The 24,134-nt window shown below is 47.4% G+C and overlaps 1 protein-coding gene across 2 annotated transcripts in view; it reads left to right on the top strand.

Moving 5' to 3' along the window:
• The window catches only part of LOC147659125 (plexin-A1-like), a 589,684-nt gene that overhangs the window by 530,528 nt on the left and 35,022 nt on the right, over nucleotides 1-24,134 (top strand). The window contains exons 24-27 of one of the 2 annotated variants that reach the window (XM_086951952.1): nucleotides 11,794-11,940; nucleotides 12,135-12,191; nucleotides 22,757-22,916; nucleotides 23,828-23,931. In XM_086951952.1, the coding sequence (XP_086808078.1) occupies nucleotides 11,794-11,940; nucleotides 12,135-12,191; nucleotides 22,757-22,916; nucleotides 23,828-23,931 (468 nt within the window). The remainder of the gene's footprint in view (nucleotides 1-11,793; nucleotides 11,941-12,134; nucleotides 12,192-22,756; nucleotides 22,917-23,827; nucleotides 23,932-24,134) is intronic. The other variant, XM_086951953.1, reaches the window with a different exon arrangement.

Below are 24,134 nucleotides of genomic sequence, written 5' to 3'. Positions count from 1 at the left end.
ACAGTGGCTAATGCTCTCTTGTCCTGCTGCAGAGCTCACAGTGGCTAATGCTCTCTTGTCCTGCTGCAGAGCTCACAGTGGCTAATGCTCTCTTGTCCTGCTGCAGAGCTCACAGTGGCTAATGCTCTCTTGTCCGGCTGCAGAGCTCACAGTGGCTAATGCTCTCTTGTCCTGCTGCAGAGCTCGCAGTGGCTAATGCTCTCTTGTCCTGCTGCAGAGTTCACAGTGGCTAATGCTCTCTTGTCCTGCTGCAGAGTTCACTCTGTCCAGGACCCTTGTGCTGCAGAGCTCACAGTGACTAATGCTCTCTTGTCCTGCTGCAGAGCTCACAGTGACTAATGCTCTCTTGTCCTGCTGCAGAGCTCACAGTGACTAATGCTCTCTTGTCCTGCTGCAGAGCTCACAGTGACTAATGCTCTCTTGTCCTGCTGCAGAGTTCACTCTGTCCAGGACCCTTGTGCTGCAGAGCTCACAGTGACTAATGCTCTCTTGTCCTGCTGCAGAGCTCACAGTGGCTAATGCTCTCTTGTCCTGCTGCAGAGCTCACATTGGCTAATGCTCTCTTGTCCTGCTGCAGAGCTCACAGTGACTAATGCTCTCTTGTCCTGCTGCAGAGCTCACAGTGACTAATGCTCTCTTGTCCTGCTGCAGAGCTCACAGTGACTAATGCTCTCTTGTCCTGCTGCAGAGTTCACTCTGTCCAGGACCCTTGTGCTGCAGAGCTCACAGTGACTAATGCTCTCTTGTCCTGCTGCAGAGCTCACAGTGGCTAATGCTCTCTTGTCCTGCTGCAGAGTTCACCCTGGCCAGGACCCCTGTGCTGCAGAGCTCACAGTGGCTAATGCTCTCTTGTCCTGCTGCAGAGCTCACAGTGGCTAATGCTCTCTTGTCCGGCTGCAGAGCTCACAGTGGCTAATGCTCTCTTGTCCTGCCGCAGAGCTCACAGTGGCTAATGTTCTCTTGTCCTGCTGCAGAGCTCACAGTGGCTAATGCTCTCTTGTCCTGCTGCAGAGCTCACAGTGGCTAATGCTCTCTTGTCCTGCTGCAGAGCTCACAGTGGCTAATGCTCTCTTGTCCTGCTGCAGAGCTCACAGTGGCTAATGCTCTCTTGTCCTGCTGCAGAGTTCACCCTGGCCAGGACCCCTGTGCTGCAGAGCTCACAGTGACTAATGCTCTCTTGTCCTGCTGCAGAGTTCACTCTGTCCAGGACCCTTGTGCTGCAGAGCTCACAGTGACTAATGCTCTCTTGTCCTGCTGCAGAGCTCACAGTGACTAATGCTCTCTTGTCCTGCTGCAGAGCTCACAGTGACTAATGCTCTCTTGTCCTGCTGCAGAGCTCACAGTGACTAATGCTCTCTTGTCCTGCTGCAGAGCTCACAGTGACTAATGCTCTCTTGTCCTGCTGCAGAGCTCACAGTGACTAATGCTCTCTTGTCCTGCTGCAGAGTTCACCCTGGCCAGGACCCCTGTGCTGCAGAGCTCACAGTGACTAATGCTCTCTTGTCCTGCTGCAGAGTTCACTCTGTCCAGGACCCTTGTGCTGCAGAGCTCACAGTGACTAATGCTCTCTTGTCCTGCTGCAGAGCTCACAGTGACTAATGCTCTCTTGTCCTGCTGCAGAGCTCACAGTGGCTAATGCTCTCTTGTCCTGCTGCAGAGTTCACCCTGGCCAGGACCCCTGTGCTGCAGAGCTCACAGTGGCTAATGCTCTCTTGTCCTGCTGCAGAGCTCACAGTGGCTAATGCGCTCTTGTCCTGCTGCAGAGCTCACAGTGGCTAATGTTCTCTTGTCCTGCTGCAGAGCTCACAGTGGCTAATGCTCTCTTGTCCTGCTGCAGAGCTCACAGTGGCTAATGCTCTCTTGTCCTGCTGCAGAGCTCACAGTGGCTAATGCTCTCTTGTCCTGCTGCAGAGCTCACAGTGGCTAATGCTCTCTTGTCCTGCTGCAGAGCTCACAGTGGCTAATGCTCTCTTGTCCTGCTGCAGAGCTCACAGTGGCTAATGCTCTCTTGTCCTGCTGCAGAGCTCACAGTGGCTAATGCTCTCTTGTCCTGCTGCAGAGCTCACAGTGGCTAATGCTCTCTTGTCCTGCTGCAGAGCTCACAGTGGCTAATGCTCTCTTGTCCGGCTGCAGAGCTCACAGTGGCTAATGCTCTCTTGTCCTGCTGCAGAGCTCACAGTGGCTAATGCTCTCTTGTCCTGCTGCAGAGTTCACAGTGGCTAATGCTCTCTTGTCCTGCTGCAGAGTTCACAGTGGCTAATGCTCTCTTGTCCTGCTGCAGAGTTCACAGTGGCTAATGCTCTCTTGTCCTGCTGCAGAGCTCACAGTGGCTAATGCTCTCTTGTCCTGCTGCAGAGCTCACAGTGACTAATGCTCTCTTGTCCTGCTGCAGAGCTCACAGTGGCTAATGCTCTCTTGTCCTGCTGCAGAGCTCACAGTGGCTAATGCTCTCTTGTCCTGCTGCAGAGCTCACAGTGGCTAATGCTCTCTTGTCCTGCTGCAGAGCTCACAGTGGCTAATGCTCTCTTGTCCTGCTGCAGAGCTCACAGTGGCTAATGCTCTCTTGTCCTGCTGCAGAGTTCACCCTGGCCAGGACCCCTGTGCTGCAGAGCTCACAGTGACTAATGCTCTCTTGTCCTGCTGCAGAGTTCACTCTGTCCAGGACCCTTGTGCTGCAGAGCTCACAGTGACTAATGCTCTCTTGTCCTGCTGCAGAGCTCACAGTGACTAATGCTCTCTTGTCCTGCTGCAGAGCTCACAGTGACTAATGCTCTCTTGTCCTGCTGCAGAGCTCACAGTGACTAATGCTCTCTTGTCCTGCTGCAGAGTTCACTCTGTCCAGGACCCTTGTGCTGCAGAGCTCACAGTGACTAATGCTCTCTTGTCCTGCTGCAGAGCTCACAGTGGCTAATGCTCTCTTGTCCTGCTGCAGAGTTCACCCTGGCCAGGACCCCTGTGCTGCAGAGCTCACAGTGGCTAATGCTCTCTTGTCCTGCTGCAGAGCTCACAGTGGCTAATGCTCTCTTGTCCGGCTGCAGAGCTCACAGTGGCTAATGCTCTCTTGTCCTGCTGCAGAGCTCACAGTGGCTAATGTTCTCTTGTCCTGCTGCAGAGCTCACAGTGGCTAATGCTCTCTTGTCCTGCTGCAGAGCTCACAGTGGCTAATGCTCTCTTGTCCTGCTGCAGAGCTCACAGTGGCTAATGCTCTCTTGTCCTGCTGCAGAGCTCACAGTGGCTAATGCTCTCTTGTCCTGCTGCAGAGCTCACAGTGGCTAATGCTCTCTTGTCCTGCTGCAGAGCTCACAGTGGCTAATGCTCTCTTGTCCTGCTGCAGAGCTCACAGTGGCTAATGCTCTCTTGTCCGGCTGCAGAGCTCACAGTGGCTAATGCTCTCTTGTCCTGCTGCAGAGCTCACAGTGGCTAATGCTCTCTTGTCCTGCTGCAGAGCTCACAGTGGCTAATGCTCTCTTGTCCTGCTGCAGAGCTCACAGTGGCTAATGCTCTCTTGTCCGGCTGCAGAGCTCACAGTGGCTAATGCTCTCTTGTCCTGCTGCAGAGCTCACAGTGGCTAATGCTCTCTTGTCCTGCTGCAGAGCTCACAGTGGCTAATGCTCTCTTGTCCTGCTGCAGAGCTCACAGTGGCTAATGCTCTCTTGTCCTGCTGCAGAGCTCACAGTGGCTAATGCTCTCTTGTCCTGCTGCAGAGCTCACAGTGGCTAATGCTCTCTTGTCCTGCTGCAGAGCTCGCAGTGGCTAATGCTCTCTTGTCCTGCTGCAGAGCTCACAGTGGCTAATGCTCTCTTGTCCTGCTGCAGAGCTCACAGTGGCTAATGCTCTCTTGTCCTGCTGCAGAGCTCACAGTGGCTAATGCTCTCTTGTCCTGCTGCAGAGTTCACCCTGGCCAGGACCCCTGTGCTGCAGAGCTCACAGTGACTAATGCTCTCTTGTCCTGCTGCAGAGTTCACTCTGTCCAGGACCCTTGTGCTGCAGAGCTCACAGTGACTAATGCTCTCTTGTCCTGCTGCAGAGCTCACAGTGGCTAATGCTCTCTTGTCCTGCTGCAGAGCTCACAGTGGCTAATGCTCTCTTGTCCTGCTGCAGAGTTCACCCTGGCCAGGACCCCTGTGCTGCAGAGCTCACAGTGACTAATGCTCTCTTGTCCTGCTGCAGAGTTCACTCTGTCCAGGACCCTTGTGCTGCAGAGCTCACAGTGACTAATGCTCTCTTGTCCTGCTGCAGAGCTCACAGTGGCTAATGCTCTCTTGTCCTGCTGCAGAGCTCACAGTGGCTAATGCTCTCTTGTCCTGCTGCAGAGCTCACAGTGACTAATGCTCTCTTGTCCTGCTGCAGAGCTCACAGTGACTAATGCTCTCTTGTCCTGCTGCAGAGCTCACAGTGACTAATGCTCTCTTGTCCTGCTGCAGAGTTCACCCTGGCCAGGACCCCTGTGCTGCAGAGCTCACAGTGACTAATGCTCTCTTGTCCTGCTGCAGAGCTCACAGTGGCTAATGCTCTCTTGTCCTGCTGCAGAGCTCACAGTGGCTAATGCTCTCTTGTCCTGCTGCAGAGTTCACCCTGGCCAGGACCCCTGTGCTGCAGAGCTCACAGTGACTAATGCTCTCTTGTCCTGCTGCAGAGTTCACAGTGGCTAATGCTCTCTTGTCCTGCTGCAGAGTTCACAGTGGCTAATGCTCTCTTGTCCTGCTGCAGAGCTCACAGTGGCTAATGCTCTCTTGTCCTGCTGCAGAGTTCACAGTGGCTAATGCTCTCTTGTCCTGCTGCAGAGTTCACAGTGGCTAATGCTCTCTTGTCCTGCTGCAGAGCTCACAGTGGCTAATGCTCTCTTGTCCTGCTGCAGAGCTCACAGTGGCTAATGCTCTCTTGTCCTGCTGCAGAGTTCACAGTGGCTAATGCTCTCTTGTCCGGCTGCAGAGCTCACAGTGGCTAATGCTCTCTTGTCCTGCTGCAGAGCTCACAGTGGCTAATGCTCTCTTGTCCTGCTGCAGAGTTCACAGTGGCTAATGCTCTCTTGTCCGGCTGCAGAGCTCACAGTGGCTAATGCTCTCTTGTCCTGCTGCAGAGTTCACTCTGTCCAGGACCCTTGTGCTGCAGAGCTCGCAGTGGCTAATGCTCTCTTGTCCTGCTGCAGAGTTCACAGTGGCTAATGCTCTCTTGTCCTGCTGCAGAGCTCACAGTGGCTAATGCTCTCTTGTCCTGCTGCAGAGCTCACAGTGGCTAATGCTCTCTTGTCCTGTTGCAGAGCTCACAGTGGCTAATGCTCTCTTGTCCTGCTGCAGAGTTCACCCTGGCCAGGACCCCTGTGCTGCAGAGCTCACAGTGGCTAATGCTCTCTTGTCCTGCTGCAGAGTTCACCCTGGCCAGGACCCTTGTGCTGCAGAGCTCACAGTGACTAATGCTCTCTTGTCCTGCTGCAGAGTTCACTCTGTCCCGGACCCTTGTGCTGCAGAGCTCACAGTGGCTAATGCTCTCTTGTCCTGCTGCAGAGCTCACAGTGGCTTGGGCACGCTTGGGCTACTGTGACGAGTGTTGTCCTGCTCTGCTGCTTTCCTGGGCTTCTACGAAGCTAACTGTGTCCGTTGCTTTCCTGGTCTTCTGTAGAGCTCACACTGTCCGTTGCTTTCCTGGTCTTCCGCAGAGCTCATGTTGGCCATTGCTTTCCTGGTCTTTGCAGAGCTCGCGCTGTCAGTTGGGTTCCTGGTCTGCAGAGCGCATGCTGTCCATTGCTTTCTTGGTCTTCTCTGGAGCCCAAGCTGGCATTTGCTTTCTTGGCTGCTGCAGAGCTCACGCTGGCCATTGCTTTCCTGGTCTTCTGCAGAATTCACTTTGCCCATGGCTGTCCTGGTCTTCTGCAGCGCTCACACTGGCCCTTGCTTATCCCTCTCTTCCTCACAGCTCACGTTTGCCGTTGCTTTCCTGATCTTCTGAAAAGCTCACATTGGCCGTTGCTTTCTTGGTCTTCTGCAGAGCTCACGTTGGCCATTGCTTTCCTCATCTTCTGCAGAGCTCACGCTGTTAGTTGCTTTCCTAGTTTATGCAGAGCTCTAACGCTGTCCGTTGCTTTCCTGGTCTTATGCAGAGCTCTAACGCTGTCCATTGCTTTCCTTGTCTTCTGCAGAGCTCACAGTCGGTTGCTTTCCTAGTTTTATGCAGAGCTCTAACGCTGTCCTTTGTTTTCCTGGTCTTCTGCAGAGCTCTAACGCTGTCCGTTGCTTTCCTGGTCTTATGCAGAGCTCTAATGCTGTCCATTGCTTTCCCTCTCTTCCTCAGAGCTCACGCTGTCCATTGTTTTCCTGGTCTTCTGCAGAGCTCACATTGGCCATTGCTTTCCTGGTCATCTGCAGAGCTCATGTTGGCCATGGCTGTCCTGGTCATCTGCAGAGCCCAAGCTGTCCGTTGCTTTCCTCATCTTCTGCAGAGCTCACGCTGTTAGTTGCTTTCCTAGTTTATGCAGAGCTCTAACGCTGTCCATTGCTTTCCTTGTCTTCTGCAGAGCTCACGTTGGTGCTCTACTCATGCTGTAGAACTCAAGCTACGCTCTGCTGTGTTGGGTAGCTCAGCCGAGCAGCACTTTCCTGCTGTACTGCAAAGTTTAGACCTCGCGTACATATGCCCTTCAGTACCATTGCACATCTGGCTTCAGTCTATGCGGAGCATTATTTTCTGAAAACGATTTTGACTGGATAGTTTTAAGTCACTAGGACCCATGTCTCCAATCCTGGGCTTTAGTTGAACAACTTAATGTATTGTGTTAATTCTTCTAGGCTCCATTGTAAGGAACAAGGATTTCATGGGGTAGACTGCAGCAGAAAAGCTTGGGCCTAGAAATGTGCCAGGTTTTTAGCAGGAAGCACCTGGTCTGCCTCATATTCAGCTCAAACGATTTGCCTTGTTCTTACAGTTTGGCACCAGCAACCTTGAGTTAGTTGGTGCCCAGCTTGGGATAGCAGGAATTTTGTATGCACCGATTTTACTGCTTCTCATTCCTATGTCTAAAATTGTAACTTTTTTTTACCAGACACCTCTTTAGTGAGAGCTTCAAATCTTTGATTTTTGAAGACCATGCCTCCTCATCTTTGATGTATATTTGGCTTTACAAACGCCATTACTCAATAGAGCTAGTGCTCTAACCTGCAGACGACTTCTGATGTTTTTTAATTTTGGATTTTGCACATGTAGGAATTACCTGACCAGTAGATTTCACATTTAACATGGAACTTGGCCCAACATCTACCTATAGGTCGGCCTCAAAGAGCCGAGCCCATGAACAAATGATCGTCTACCTCTTCAGCCTCCCTTTCTCAACCTGGCAATCCCACCCGGGGATGATTAGTTGCCCTGTGGACCACCCATCCTCTTTCCAAGGCTATCACTTGGAGAGTGGCAGGTGGTATCCAGATGACCCGCGAGTGCATCTCCATCCATGATGCTTCGCATTCTGATCCTGCACGAGCGGTCTGATCCTGCACGAGCGGTGGTCTGATCCTGCACGAGCGGTGGTCTGATCCTGCACGAGCGGTGGTCTGATCCTGCACGAGCGGTGGTCTGATCCTGCACGAGCGGTGGTCTGATCCTGCACGAGCGGTGGTCTGATCCTGCACGAGCGGTGGTCTGATCCTGCACGAGCGGTGGTCTGATCCTGCACGAGCGGTGGTCTGATCCTACTAGAGCATTGCTTACCTCATGCACTGGCAGGCCCATCCAGATGAAATGCAACCGCTGATCGGGGTTGCTGCCTCGCGATCATCACTCGCGCCTCCTGTTACGAGAAGCCGCTATTAATAAACACCGCTCCAGCCAAATTGGGTCGTCTTTCTTCCCCTCCATCCTTTTTCTTCCCCCCTCGCTCTCTTCCCCTGTCCCCGAGCTGACTTAATGAAGCCAAGTTTGCAAATGAAACATCATTTCAAAGACAAGCGCCTTGTCAGAAGGTCTGGAGATGATGCATGCCCGCTCCCGCTCGTTAGCAGCTGTCTCTTTAATTACTGCAGATGCTAACGAGATGCTAACAACATATGGTGACAGGGAGAGCATTTGCTCTTTGCACCAAAGTACAGTTTATTTATTTTTAAAAATGGGAAGAGGTGGGAAAAATTGACCAGGAAAAAGGCCCCCCCGTCCTCATTTCAATTTTTACTTTACATGAAAATGCAGACTTCTGTATAGGGTTCGCTCCCTAGGCAAAAGTATCAAGTAAGTGGATAAATATAATCGGATGTAACCAGACATGGATCCTCGGACAATAACCTGAAAAGGCTGGTTAAGAATAGCGGGTAATTAATTATTTTCTCTTTTATTAAAAATGCGTCCTAAAATTGATTTAAAATATGTCTTCAGTCCGAACTGCTTTTCTTTTCTGCACAAGAAAGAATGTCGTACCTTTGTGATCTAATCGTAATCTATACTCTGCCCTGTAAATGTTGCCTCCTCACGTTTAGAGCTGGTAGATTTCCTTTGGGAAAAAGCTTGTTTTCTTAATTTTCAATCATCCAGTGGACTTTAATTTTATTGTGACGGGTTTTCCAGTGATGAAGGGACAATGAACAAAACTTGATCCCATTGTCATTGACTAGATGTTATTCTTCTGTTTTCACATAGGTACTTAAATTGCACAATCTCCAAATTATAAACAGGATAATCTGGGAATTTAAATATCCCAAATGTTGTCTTTTTCAGAACACATGATCACCTTTTTTTCAAAATTTACCATGACTGGTAACCCCAAATGCAAAGTGTCAGTTGAACTTTGAACCTTCTAGGTACTGCACACTGTCAAAGGTTCTGCGCTCCCACACTAACTCGTCCAGCGCCCTCCACTGGTCCGTCAACAAAGTAATCTCTTTCCGTGTACGTCATTAACCACAGTACTCAAAAAGAGCGCAAGCCAACTCTAAACTCATCAGAACCACCCCTATGTTGAGAATTAGCCAATCTCCTAGCACATTTTCTTTATGGTACAACCCCAACCTTACTAAGTGTAAAAGTGTTTTGTCACGTGACCCTGGTATTCTGTGGCTAAAAGTCAAGTCTTTTAAGCACTCACTCGAGAAAGTCAAGTGTTCAGTCAAAGCAGCTTTGTTACTCATCCCCACCTCACCTCTGATGTTCATTCATAGGAATCCGGGTCCACAGCCACCCAGAGGCCAACTTCATCCATCCAAGGCATGATTGCAAACCAACCTCTCAAATGACAACTAGTCAAGAGCCCCCAGCCTACAGTAGCTGCACAGTGGCTTGTGCCCTCCACCCCACCGCCCTTCAAAGAAAGATGACATGAATTTACATATTTCTTTCAAGATAAAGTTTGTAGGATTGGAGGTTGTAACAAGCATCTCCCACACACTCTTAGATCATGTTCAGCAAACAAATTCAAAGTGTCTTCCTTCTCCTATTGTGCAATATTTGCTGTAATCGCTCAGAATTGCATCATGTGATCAGCCAATCACAAAAGACACACCTATCCTCCAGAGGCAAATAAGACCATAGGAAATGTATCATTGTACACAACTCCTCTTGTCAAATGTGTATACAAAAACAGGTCAAACGAAGGAGGAAAGGCAAACCAGAGAACATATACTAGCATATGAACCTGTAGATTTGCCAACTCAACCAGAACACTTGTTAAGCTCTCGAAGAAACTATTCATGAAGTTAAACTTAGTCGTCCGCTGTGTCACAGCCTCTGCTTCATTATACTCCATGGTTGCTGGTCAGTTTTTCAGAGCAGCACATCCTGAATTAAGTCCTCCATTGAAAACTCTTTCACAGATTTCCAAAGTCTTAAAATGGTCTGTGACCAAGAAATCTATCAAGTAGTAAATCCTTTTAACCCTCAGAAAGAATCCGGTCAAAAGCCAAATGTATTCTCTGGACAAACCTTGAACAAAAACATTTTCAGCTGCTCGCAGAACGAAAACATGTGGACCCAAGACTCTGTTCTTTGTTGGAAGTTGAACTTTTCTCATTGCCCAACAATCCCCTGTGGTGCATTTGTTCAAGAATACCGGCTTTGAAGATTAACATCTGTTTCTGGGAGAATTCGGCTTGCGTCAAGTAAGCTACCACAGCAGTTATGTAGTATGGATATCAATTGCCCATCTCTAAATGTACCGCCACGCAGGCATAATATTTTGAGACTCTTCGTGCCAACAAGATCACCAAACATCCTCTAGAGCTTGTAGGAGGTCAATAGACCGGTGGCCGGACTGGCACTTGCTTTTTTCCTTTCGCCTTGTAAGTGTATCGTGCAGGATTTATAATCATTGTTTCTCGATCTCTGGTTTGTTGGGTCCTTAAATCAAGGGGCGTGCAGACTCACACCACTTCATTTTTCTTGCGCGTGTACTCTGTATCTTTACAAAAATATGGCGGGCGCTTCCCACTCAGAAGAGTTGATTGTGTGCACCAGCCGCCTATAGAGGCCATGCTGACCTAATAATAGATGACCCCTAAGTACTTACCTTCAAAATGGATACCAGCGTTATCTTTACACTGCCCTCCCTAGTTATAGCATAGCCGGTCATAACAGACCTGTGACCTTCAGTCTTCAGCACCCTAAACCATATACTTATCGGCTCATGCCTGTATTTCTGCATACAAATCTGTGGTGTCCAAGGTAGATTCAGGAGGGGCAGCATCACGCCACATTTCTAGGATAATCACTGCCTAAAAAAAGTGCAATTTAGAATCAAAAATTGTAAATGTATCTTATATGGATCTTTTGAAAACCTAGCAGGGATCCAGCCTGCCTGGACCTGTGTTCGATACCCCTGATTTAGGTAGCATCAAACTTATTGGTCTGATGCGATAAAAAAAAAATAATAATAATTATAAGTCTTGGTGTTTGAACAATGCTTCCAATATTAAGTGTATCACGAGAGTCCGAATTGGATAACATTTTTACTTTTTTGATAGTGTTTATTACTTGTTCATTGGCATTTGATGCTAATGGAGATTGGGAGGGGATGTGTTGAGCGATGAACCGTTTTTGAAAGACTGAATCCATCAGGTTGCGAGGGATGTGCATGGTGGAAAAATAAGTCATAAACTCTAAAGGCTGTTGGTAAATAAATGTTTCTCTTACAAAGTATGAGACTTCAGGGCCTTGTGTTTGTTTACACTCAAGGCTCAGAATGCTGGTTAATTTTCAGATCAGCAGTTGAGTTGACCAAGAAATACATTGTACAGCGTGAATCTATTCAAGATTCACATGCATTTCTTCCATTTACTGCTCAGCTCCAGAAAAATTCTTCAAAAGATTTGTGGGCGTTTCTCATAGGCAGAGCTAATATTATGCACTATGACACAGACTGCAGGCCCATAATCCCTCAGTGCATGTCTGCCATCTTTAGATTCTTTTTGCCGACATGGGTTTGGACCGGAGACAGATTAACGAGTTGAGTCCTGGTTATAAAATGTACACTACATACCCCCAAACAAACCTTATCTGCCTCTGCTTATTTTTTATCAGTCTACCACATTGCATCCAGCTTGTGAACTGCTACCGAAGTCACTGATTTGCCAATACAGTGTTAGTTGTCTGCCAGAGGTGTAGGGAGATTTGCAGAATAAATTAGCCTTGGCCAAACTTGCAGTTGACCTCTGTGTTCCTGCTTCTTCAGGCTCATTTCTTCCTTTCAGAATTAGATTGTGTAATTTTCTTGCATTTTGTGATGTGTGATTATGAATGAGCATTGACTTTTGCTGTATTCTCTGGATCTGCTAACACACAAAACCTTTGACTCCATTGACCTGTTACTTCTTACTCTTTCGCCAGGAGTGTGCCGGCGAGCCCCTGTTTATGCTGTACTGCGCCATCAAGCAGCAGATGGAGAAGGGACCCATTGACGCCATTACCGGCGAGGCCCGCTACTCCCTCAGCGAAGACAAGCTGATCCGGCAGCAAATTGACTACAAAATGCTGGTTAGTGCAAGAGAGCCTCGCAAGAGGAGGGCTTGATACCTTAATCAGGGCCGTTGAGTGCAGCTTTTTAAACAAAGTGCTGAGGTGCTTAAGCAGAGAGCAGTGTGTTTTTCATTTGTGTCTCTCTCTCTTTCTTTCTCTCCCTATCTGTCGTACCAAACACTAATCTGCCCTGCTCACTTAATGGATTGAAGAAACCTTGCCTTGACGAAGTCGCGCTCAGCGACGAGCCATGTTGCCGTTCACCTCAAGTAAGTTCATTCGCAGCACCTTTTGCTCCTGCACACAATTTAAACAACCAAGCCCGTTGACTTAGCGCTAGTCCTTTTCCCGACTGGTTGAGAGTGAACTCTTCGAAGATATTGTTGTGGCTGGTTTCTTCAATCCATTTTGTGCACCAAAATTGGCTGAGTTGCCTAGGCCTTTTGTCTCCTGGTTGTACGCATGCGCATCTCTGCTTTACCCCCTTGGCATGGATAGGTTGATAACTCTTTTGTGAATGCTCATGTTTAACATACTTCTAGTTGAGGATCAAAAAGCCGTAGTTCTGTGCATGTGTAATGCAATTTGACTATTAATCACAAAGCAAGACATTGCTCTAACCATACTACAAATATTCTTAATTTTTTATTTTTTAGAATTGCAGATATTCATTCACTACAATGCAGAGTTTGCATTGTAGTGAAAATTGAGCATTTGCAATGTCCAAATAAATTGGATTTCTGAATATGTAGTTGGTAATTTTGCTTCTGGATCCTACAGATTCCATATTTTTTTTAATCTGAGCAATTAGAAATTTGAATATTTCACCATTCCTGTAATTGTGGTTTCTTTGCTTCTAGCTCCAACACATTTTTTTATTGAGATCTCCAACTCCTTGGGTTGCCTCGCAACATCGACCGTTTAACAAAACCTGTTAAGTTGAGTCTGGTGTGAAAAATTAGTGAAGACTTGGAGCTCAATGTAGGGTTCCTTATTTACGTTTTAGGAATATTCTGTTTTAGGTTGTGTTCCTCAAATACAAATATTCATCATTGTACTGAAGCAAAATAATTATTTGTGAGCGAGAACATTCATACCTAATTGCATTAATTTCCCGGTTTATGTCACATCGTGGCCTATTGAATTTTTTTGTACATTGGTTTAAAACCGTTTCAAAGTCACTGGGTACTGCTTTCGCCTCGGTGCCAGACCGCAATAATGTCTTCAAATATATTCACGGTGTTAGCAAAGCAGGTAGAGATGTTGCAGTCCATCCAACAGACCCTCCTTGTAGTCATCCATGACCGTACTTGCATCTGGACTATCACTCATGGTCGCGTTATATTCTAATTGAAATTGTGTGCTGCAAACATCCAAAGTATAATGTGTGGTATGCACTTATTGGCATATCCCAAAATTCTGTGTGTAGCATTTTCCCTATCCGTTATTGGTGCAAAATCATTATCAGCCCCTTTTCACAAATAAAAAAACCAAAGGGTATGATGGACGGAGCGTTGACAATATAAACACTCGCCCCCAGTTAACTGATCTGGGTTTAATCCATCACCGTTCTTTAGCTCACTCCGCCACCCCAGTTCAGACATGGCCATATGCAAATCAGTCTGACCCTGTGCCTCATGGGAACAGTCCAGCCCGAATTGCCAAGCCATGTCTTCCCTGGACCGGAATCAAGCTTCCTAGGACCGGTTTCTTATCACAAATAGCAATTCTTTATTTCTGTTAAGTAATTAATTTTGTTTAGGAACCATTGAGAACAAAGTGTCTGCCAGTATGTATTTTAAGCATAGGCAAGTCACAGAATGTGGAGGGGAAAGTGGGCAAGTGTGCAGAGGCTCAGTAGTCCAGTAGACTTAATCATGTCACCAAAGGAATGGGTTTTAAGATGGATTTTAAGATGGATTTAAGTAAGGAAATTTTATTGTGTTAAAGGAAGTGAGTTTAAGGCAGGGATTATAATATTAAAATGGTCTAGAGGTAAAGACTTTCAGATGGACTTGTGGGAAGGATTTTAAGATGGTACTAAAGGAAAATAATTTAAGATTGGGAAAGGGGAAAATTTGATTGTGTTCATGAAATGATTGTAAGATTGCATTAAAGGGAAGGATTGTAATATGCGGTTAGTGTAAGTTTCAATGTAGTGCTAAAGGAAGGAATTTAGAAAGAGTTGGATGGAAAGATTTTAAGCTGGCTATGGTAAGAAATGTTAAAGTGAGAAGAAAGCGATAGACTTTAAGATGATGGAGTAGGGATATATTTTAAGGTAGTGCAAAAGTAATAGATTTTATGACGCAGTGTAAGTGAAAGATTGGGACCAGATAAGCCATGGGCAGGAAAAGATTCTTTCATCAACTTAATAAGGAAAGAGAATGAAAGTGGATGGGACATTTAATGGGTCCTAAAGAGAAGAGGAGGGTTGGCCTGTTGGTGAACCTAAAATACCATTCCTGGTATGAAAAAAAGCAATCTCTGATGAAGATTTTTCCATAACCCCGGGCAAAATATTCTCTGCTCCAGGCAAGACCTCTCACTACTCTTCCCCCTTCTTACCAAGAGTGGGCCATAGTGAATGTTTCAGGGGCAATCTGATGCCGCCTTTTGGATGCTGTCGTTTGCTGATTGGCCATGATGTTATACTTACCCACAAATAGAATAGTGCTTGTACCACGAGGAAGGCAATGTGAAAGGGTTGTATCAACATTTAGTGTACCGCTGGTTCCTCCTTTAATTTTTTATCATGATGTAATATTTATCTAAGCGTTAACTGAAGGGATGGAAAACTTGGCTTGCATCACAAGGTTTGGTGGAGGGATGAGTCCTTTGAACTTAAGTCTGGCATAACATAAAGAGGTGACTCGCCAGCATAGCATAGCTCAGTTCTTTGAATAAAGACGTAATCTCTCTCCTCAGGAGTTTGGTTTGGACATGATTTGTAATCGCTGTTCTTTGATGGAATTCTTGTTTGAGGTGGGACTCCATGGCTACCTATCCCAGTACAGTCAACGTTTGGTTGAGCTAATACTTAGTGGGTTCAAAGTATCGTCCGCACAATATGTTCGCAAGACTACGTACTCTATGGGATACGTTTGATCTAAAGAGGTATAAGGAGACTTGAGGTATGGCATCGGCCAGCGCATCGGATCTGTGGTACGCTGTGTTGCGATTCCCCCCCATCTAAAATGTTCTTTCCAAGCTAAAATGCTGCATCACGAACGCATCACATTTTTTTTTACAGTGCTGTCATGCACAATATGTTGGGTACCATTATTTTGTATTACCATAACGTTTGGTTTTTAAGGCAATCCTATTTTCAGACTACTCAGTTTTTAGGAAGTCGTATCCAATTGGGGCTCCATTGCTGATACATGGATATTTTGAACTGTGGTAAAATTAATTTGCTGCCAGTTCACATCCATCACCGGTCAGAGGTAACCCCAAAGCACAAACCAGCAGTTCTGCTTTGGATGACATAAAAGCAAACAAATGAAGGGAATTTTGTGATCTTTGGACCTGCGTGCGTAGTGTTTACCGAATTTTCAGTGAGACAGCATTGAAAAGCTTCGGTCTTTTATTCGGTCACTAACTTTGGTCTCAACAAAGACACAAAGATTTGTAAAAGACAGCGACATTTTAGAATTTTTTTTCTACCATGAAAGATGGACCTTGTAATGGTGGAGTTGAGTTGGGCAACACAGAGGCACTGAGGTGTACTTTCCATTTTATACATTTTTGACATCTTTGAATTTTCTACACTTTTGGAGAAGTTTTGACATTTTATTTCTAGTGTTTGTATTTATTTTAAATGTCTAGTATTCTGGTTTTTGTTTTTGCCCCCCCAACTTCACTTTATTTTTCTGGAGTTCAGTAGAAAAAATAGCTACTGACGAAGAAACAAATGCATGTTCTGTTTGCCGTATAGCCAGGGCCACCGGAATTATGCGTCCGAAGAGGGCCAAATAATGCGGCAGGGTTGAGTAAATTGTCGAGGGGAAAAAAAGCTCATTATGCGGCACATTTTTTAATAGTATTACTTCATTATTTTGTCATGTTTAAACTTGGTAACACTGGGTATTTGCTGCACCTCGTTGGCACCAGTTTATCACTCAAACATAGCAAAAACCAACAGAAAGGTGACCACTACAGCTTTGCAAAAAGCCTTCCACTGGATGGCAACATGTGCCGCTGCTTTTTCAGTAACTTTTGAACCATTGGTGCTAGAAACAATTGTTTTTGTTAAAATCTTCAGATTATGCCGCAGATGATGGATTGTTTCAAATCCTTGACTATGCAAAAATCGCCATGGCCGCACAATCGCATATTTCCAATGGCCCTGCATATAACTTCCCTACACCTGGTGTGAATTTTATTCGTATGGCGAAGCAATCCACCTTTCTGAAGTCTTACGACTTAGCAGCCATCGTGGAACAAATTTTCTCCTGGGTCTTTTTGTCAGGGCCTGCTCGCCCCTGCAATTTGCAGAAAAAAATCTGCTCTCTACGGTTGTTATAGTGCAGGTCTTTGAAAGTATGCACATGTTTATCCACAATGGAGAATGTGTATTAGAGGCAAATGCAAATGCAGAACTTGAATCTGAGAATATCCTGAGGGCAGCCTTTGTTTACGTTTCTTCCTGGTCCTCTTATGGCATGGCTGTCATTTCATTTTGAATTGTAGTTGATATTTGCCAGTAGGTATGACAACAAAGATGTTTTTTCACCTGACGGGGGCTTTTCAGAGTCATGGAACTTTTACCGGATTGGAATACGCGGAGTTGTCTCGGAGGATGTCTGTAGTCCTTAGTTTTCTTCATGAGCTTTGGAGAATTTGATTGGATTGAGCCAGATACCAGTGTGAAGGTTTTCAAATATTGTGCCAAGACTGGTTCACTATGGGCAAATGTTTGCTACAAAGAGCAGCAACAGGGTTCTGCATTAATCTTTAATGTTGGGTGCCGCCTCCTATTTGTTTGACTTTTGATTAAATGTGCGATGCCTCCTGTTGCTGAGAAGCGAGCACTCCCTTCCAGCCACTGTTTTTCTATTCCTCTCCAAAAGATATGAGAATTTCACTGACGGTAAACAGCTCAAGCGAAACACAACATGGGCCATGAACATGTGTCTATACTGAGGAACCTCAGAGGGCATGGGATGCACACAGAGCATCTTCAACTTCCGATGTGGAGGTTTCAACATGCAAGAATTTCACACCGGTCTATGTAGGTCTGATATGAAAGGCGTGTATAGAAATTGTTTCGAGAAGGGTTCAGCTCTACAATGTTTTTCTCTTTGTACCCTTGGTTCGTATTAAGTCCTGTTTCGCCTCATCATACTGGGCTTGCCAGTGAGGCTAGGGAAATGGTGTATTGCCTCCAGCCTGGATTCTGCCTTTAGAGAGATTCAATATCCACTTAAGCGACAATACATGGGTCTGCTCACCCGCTCCCACTTGTATTCCATTGAGAGAGGTGAAACGGTCATTTGGAAAGGAAAACCTTCTCTTTGGTCCTTTTGCTATTCAGACCTCCCAAGTTCTGCAGGTTCTCCTGTGAGATGAGCTCCAAAGTCTTTTGGACATTATGGGTCATATTCTCGAGTTCCACCAAGATGAAAAGCTGCAAGGGCATTGAGGTGTTTGTAGAAGTAAACCGGTCATGCACTAAAACCACAGTAGGCCTATGCAGACAGGGGCAAAACCTTTTACACAGAAGAGACTTTCCTAACTTTGAATTTGAGGATTGGGAATTGAAGTACGAAGTCACACCCTTCATGCACTCTCCCCTTCCGCCCTCTTGTTCAGACAGCGGAAAGACTCGGAAGCAGCAGCTAATGTGCCAAAGATCTTGGAAATCCAGCAGCTTTGAGGATATTGGGCCTGCAAACCAGATGTGGTGTAAACGCATGTGATCAGCATGAACAAAGACATGCGCTGCTCAGTTAGATAAAGAGGGTTTGGGGTCCCGGAGATATCCCTGAGCCTTTCAACTCCTCTTCCATTCCGTCCCACACACAGCCTTTGGATTGTGGTAGAACTAAAGCACTTTCTGTATGACTTGGTGCCTCCGTTTTCTGAAACGCCAGATTTTTCCTTGGAGTCTTCCTCACCAAAGAAATGTCTTCTGCTAGATGTTTTATTTTTGTATAATGACCAGGCCCTTCAGTTCTAAATGCACAGGAAGGAAGAGAAGCTTGAATACCATCCCTTGGAAGGTGAACACCATATAATAAAGAGTTGAATGCAGTGGGCACAACACAGTCCAAGAATACTGAGTAGTAACACTCAAGAACATTTGTACCAATTCAGCATCTTACTTTCAGTCTCAAATCTAGTCCAGGGCATCAGTAACTACCAAGTGGTGTTACTGGGTTATCTTCCCTTGAAATGATTGCCACTCTCGCCATGAAAAGGAGCCCTGAGGTGCACAAAGCGAGCATATGATTAGACTCTTTCTCAGCCCACCATTTTTATGAATGCTGATCACCTTCAAATTCTTCCTCTTGGTTTAGGCTCTTGGGAGCTGTTTGTCCAATCCAAATGCTGCCTGTATCCGACAAAGGGCATACCGCTTTCACTCTTAAAAGGGATTAAGTCTTCCTGGGCCTGGGGTGCCGCTTTGGTAGATCTGAATCTTTCCTGCTCTTAAATTCTCACACTGGATAAATTCCTCTTTTGAACTATCTTCACCACAGTATGTGGCACTGCACATTAACTAGCTCAGAGCTATGGCAGTGTTAGTTCCTCATCATCATTTTCACCTAGCAGGATAAATGTATATTTTCCAAGACTGGTGCTACAACTGCAAGCTATTTTAGAATTCACTTGGAGGGATTAAGCCTTTCTCACTTATGAGACCGTATTTGAGTCCGAGAGCCTGCATTGGGACAGATTTCTGTGTTAAAAAGAAAGTGGTAATTGGATTTTACTTACAAGTCGAATGGGATAATTGGCTTGTGGGCATCACCGAGGCAAAGCTAAGGTGTATATACCATCAGTAGGGATTCTGAACACCGTGTGATCCCCTATGAAAATTGATTGCGTCAAGATAGTATGGATCAGTGCTGCAAATTTTCTGCATTGCCTCCGTCATGCTCTGTGCTGCAGGATGAGCAAACTATCGAACATATGCTTTGAAATGACAACCAATTAAAGCAGCTCTCAGCATCTGGTCAGCTGGTTTTAATGTGTCCTTGTGTATTAAAAGCCTTTCTCTCCAAAACTCCCGTTTAGGTACCATGGGCAAAGCCTTGTTTACCAGTCAGTGATGTCCTCCTGGCGTTAGTCCAGGCTCAGATATTCCTGCTAGCCTTTAAAGAAAATGAGCTGGTCCCCCAGCATTCGCTTTGCAGCACTGATGATGTACTGGAGCTCTGGTTTAGATGTAAAGGCCCCCCTCTTTGTTGAATCCACTCATCAGTGCATCCTTCCATGTCTTGAATCTACTAGTCCTACTTCACTTTCTGGGTTTACCGGTCCATGCTGTCCTATCCTGTACATTCTCATGGTGGTCCTCTTACAGGACTTGCCTACATTCACCATTCATGAGCCGCTAGTCCCCCTACTCCCATGTAGACCTAATGCTCGTCCACTGGCAACGAATGACCAACGTCCTTGGCCCCCAAAGCTGTCCACCCTGAAAATAGGCCAGCCCTGTGTACTCCGCCTAACAAAAATGTAACCAGTACTTCTAACAACTTCTGCAGCATCATTCCTAGCTGATGCTGTTCAGTGGAACAACCATCTTTGAAGGTGTGCTCCTCTGTCTTCTAATTCATCAAATAAGTCCAAGTCTAAAACTTTTCTTTCAGAACATTGTGGCAGCATGCTTGAATTTCAGTAGCAAAGTAGAAAACCAAAAGAAATGATCAACTACTGCTGTATAAAATTTGGAACTCAGTTACTCTTTAGTTTGCATCTTAAATTCTACGTAAACGCCATACTAGACTTGGAAAATATTTTAGCTCCAAGAATTAAACAATGAGATCCCTTTGTCTACCTACCAACCCTACCTCTGCTCTATCGAACAGTCTACATTTATCCCGACAATAGGAACTGCCCACATTCCTTGGAGAGTCTACAATGTCTTCCCACTTATAAATGGTTCACTCTTTGAGTGGGAAGGTACTCCTATGGCATTGAGTATTATCAGGGTTGCAGTGTGTAAACTAACCCTGGGCGAAGAACTACGCTCCGTTCGCGGAGTTTGCGGAGTTTCGGCAACTCCGCGCTCCGCGGAGAACGCGAAGTTGTCGAATACTCTGCAAACTGCTGCGTAGCGTAGTTCTCGCGCGCTCAATAGCATTTTCGTGTGCGCGAGGATGCTTGTCGGTAAGATAGAGTTGCCGAACACGCAGAAACTGCAATCTGGCACAGAATAACTTGCGAACACGTTAGTAGTGACTGGAAATAAGGGGACGCGAGCGGGCGGGACAAACCTCATGGGTAACTTTGCGTGCTACACATCCTGAGCATGCAGGCAATCAATCAATCAATCAATCAGGATATTTGTATAGCGCGCTACTCACCCAGAGGGTCTCAAGGCGCTTGGGGGAGGGGGGTCCGCTACTGCTCGAACAGCCATGTCTTGAGTTGCTTCCTGAAGCAGAGGTGGTCTTGGGTCAGGCGGTGGTGGATGGGGAGGGAGTTCCAAGTCTTGGCTGCCAGGTAGGAGAAGGATCTTCCTCCCATGGCGGATCTTCGGATGCGTGGCACGGCGGCGAGGGCGTGGCTGGTCGATCGTAGCTGGAGGGTGGGAGTGCAGAAGGTCAGGCGGTTGTTGAGGTACCTGGGGCCCAGGTCGTGGAGGGCCTTGTGTGCGTGGGTGAGGAGTTGGAACGTGATTCTCTTACTGACCGGGAGCCAGTGAAGGTCTCAGGTGTCCGGAGATGTGGCTGTGTCGGGGGATGTCCAAGATGAGTCGTGCGGAGGCGTTCTGGATGTCTTAGAGTCTTTTCTGGAGTTTGGCTGTGGTTTCGGTATAGAGGGTGTTTCCGTAGTCCAGTCGGCTGGTGACGAGTGCCTGTGTGACCGTCTTCCTGGTTTTGGTGGCGAGCCATCGGAAGATCTTTCGGAGCATGCGTAGGATGTTGAAGCATGATGATGAGACGGCGTTGACTTGTCTGGTCATCGAGAGGGAGGAGTCCAGGATGAAGCCCAGGTTGCGTGCGTGGTCCGTTGGTTTGGGTGCGCTGCCCAGGGCAGGGGGCCACCAGGAGTCGTCCCAAGCGGAGGGTGATGATCCAAGGATGAGGACTTCCGTCTTGTCTGAGTTCAGTTTCAGGCGGCTGTTCCTCATCCACTCGACTACGTCTTTCATCCCTTCGTGTAGGTTGGTTCTGGCGGTTCCTGGGTCGTTGGTGAGGGAGAGGATCAGCTGGGTGTCGTCGGCGTAGGAGATGATGTTGAAGTTGTGTTGGCGTACGATGGCTGCGAGGGGGCTCATGTAGACGTTGAAGAGGGTGGGGCTGAGTGATGATCCTTGTGGTACGCAGCATATATCTTCGGTGGCCTTGGATCTGTACGGGGGGAGGCGGACTCTCTGGGTTCTTCCGGTGAGGAACGAGATGATCCACTCCAGTGCCTTCTCTTGGATTCCGATGTTGCTGAGGCGCTGCACTAGGGTGCGGTTGCAGACCGTATCGAATGCTGCGGAGAGGTTCAGGAGGATGAGGGCCGCTGTTTCCCAGTTGTCGAGCAGGGCTCGGATGTCGTCAGTGGCTGCGATGAGGGCGGTCTTGGTGCTGTGGTTGGCGCGGAAGCCGGACTGCGAGTGGTCGAGGCTGGTTGGGCGAGCGCAATTGGTGATCCACTGTGTGAGGTTGTTGGCTGCTTGGTTGGGGTCCGTTGAGCTGGCGGGAGGGTTCTGGCTCAGTGAAGTGGTGAGCTGGTCGGTGGTGATCTTGTTCCAGTTCCTGCGGGGAACCTGTTGCAGGTGGTGGTGAGTCGTGGTCTTTCTGAAGCTGAAGTGGACGCAGCTGTGGTCTGTCCAGTGGAGTCCGGTGGAGTGGCTGAAGGAGATGTACTTGCTGGAGGAGAAGACTGGGTCAAGCGTGTGTCCGGCGTAGTGGGTGGGGGTGTTCACCAGTTGCATGAGTCCGAGGTTGGCGAGGTTGTCCAGCAGGGTGGTGGTGGTGTTGTCGTTGTTGTTCTCCAGGTGGAAGTTGAGGTCCCCTAGGAGGATATAGTCAGCGGAGGTGAGGGCGTGCGACCTGATGAAGTCTGCGATGTCTTCGCTGAATTGTGTGCGAGGTCCTGGGGGTCTGTAGATGAGGGTGCCTCTGAGTGTGGTCTTGGGGTCGGTGTGTATCTGGAAGTGAAGATGTTAAGCGGCTGTGAGGGTGTCGTCTGAGTTGGTCGTGATGCGGATGGTGTTCTTGTGGACGATGGCGATGCCTCCTCCTGTCTCGTTGACGCGGTCTCTCCGGGTGATCTTGTATCCGTCCGGGATGGCGACGGCCATGTCGGGCGCTGAGGAGGCGTTCATCCATGTTTCCGTGAGGAAGGCGACGTCTGGAGATGTGGTGTCGAGCAGGTTCCAGAGTTCCACGGTGCTCCCGAAGACGAAAAATGGCTCGCGAACGGGTCAAGCAAGCTACTACGCATGCTCTCGGAGCTATGCGTAGTTCGCGGAGTGCAAGTGCATCTTCGCGTAGCTCCGCGGAGTGCGGCTACGCGAACTACGCCCAGGCTTAGTGTAAAAGTATACCATACTCTAAAGGATAGGTAGCAGTGATTGTATTTTTGCACCATGTGTAGTGTAGTGTGGTTGGTTGGTCTACTGAGATTTCGATGGTAAGTAGTCATGTCTTTCTTTCCCCAACAGACATTAAATTGTGTGAATCCGGAAAATGAGAACGCGCCGGAGATCCCAGTCAAGGTGCTGAACTGTGACACCATCACGCAGGTGAAGGAGAAGCTATTAGACGCGGTCTACAAAGGCGTGCCGTATTCACAGCGACCAAAAGCCAGCGACATGGACCTAGGTAAGATGGCAGAGCGTTTGTGGTGGAGCACATGGTATGCAAGCCCTGACCGCTGATTTGACGGATCTTCTTAGTGCAATGCCTCCTTTTACTAGAAAGAACTTTGTCGAGGCCGGCATGCTTATTACGCCAAGCTGTGCAGCTCGCTCTTCCTTGTAACCGGATTTTCAACCTTGAGCCAGCAACCTTGTTCCTATCCCACGTTCTCCGTGTTCACTATTGAATAATGACTACCAGCTTGTCTACCTGGGGGTCCTCAACTCCAATTTCTACATGCATTATTTGAGATTTTTGCTTTTGCCGTTGAAGTTCAGATTCTCGCTCTGCCGTAAGGCCCTGACCACCAACCATAGGCTGTGGTTCAGACCATCTGTCCTGGAGGTGTCCCAACCCGTCTTTCATATTGCTATGCTGTCTGATGGTCCAGAGCTAGCCCCCCCTCTTTCATGTTTATACAGTATATTGTAGTCCAGTGCTCCCATTTATGCATTTTTAAATAGTGGAATGTTGTGGTTCATGTATCTTGTGGTTCCAGAGCGGATTTACTCGACCACAACCTCTGGCCAGTATTGACTAGTATGTTCAAATCATCTTGGGTTAACTTAATTTCCTCCACTTTGTCTTTTTTTTGTCCACCTTAATCCTAGCTCTTTTGGAGGAGAGAACAGGTTCTAATTGTAGGCGACCAAGTGCACTTACAGTTCTGATTCCAGCATCATGTAGTCATTTTTCAGAAGTATATCATGTGGTGTGTCCTCGGGTTGTGCTCCCATGTAGCCAGATCCTGCGTCAGTCTAGCTGCAGCAGTCGGTCACCGTTTTGGGGGCTCTAGAGCTGGGTTTGCCACACTCTGCCTCGTTCTTAAACTTATAACCTGTTGCTTTCTCTCTTATGTCCTGCATCGCCGACAGAGTGGCGACAGGGGCGGATGGCGCGGATCATACTGCAGGACGAAGATGTTACCACCAAGATAGACAACGACTGGAAGCGACTCAACACCCTGGCCCATTATCAGGTGAGGAAGGTTTCTGGGTGGGCACAGGAGGGTGCTGTGTGCCAGGGGACCACGACAAGCAGACTTCTCCCAGTGACTCCACCATTGCAGCTCTGCTGAGGCTATTGTCTTCACTTGCTTTGGCCTTGGGTGTTGTGAAACTTTCCTGGCAAGTTTACTTAAACAGCTCTCAGGGATCACAAATGTGAAAATATCAATGCCCA

Source organism: Lissotriton vulgaris, unplaced genomic scaffold (genome assembly GCF_964263255.1).
Source record: "Lissotriton vulgaris unplaced genomic scaffold, aLisVul1.2 SCAFFOLD_442, whole genome shotgun sequence".
Taxonomy (NCBI): domain Eukaryota; kingdom Metazoa; phylum Chordata; class Amphibia; order Caudata; family Salamandridae; genus Lissotriton; species Lissotriton vulgaris.
This window is presented reverse-complemented; position numbering and strand designations above follow the sequence as displayed.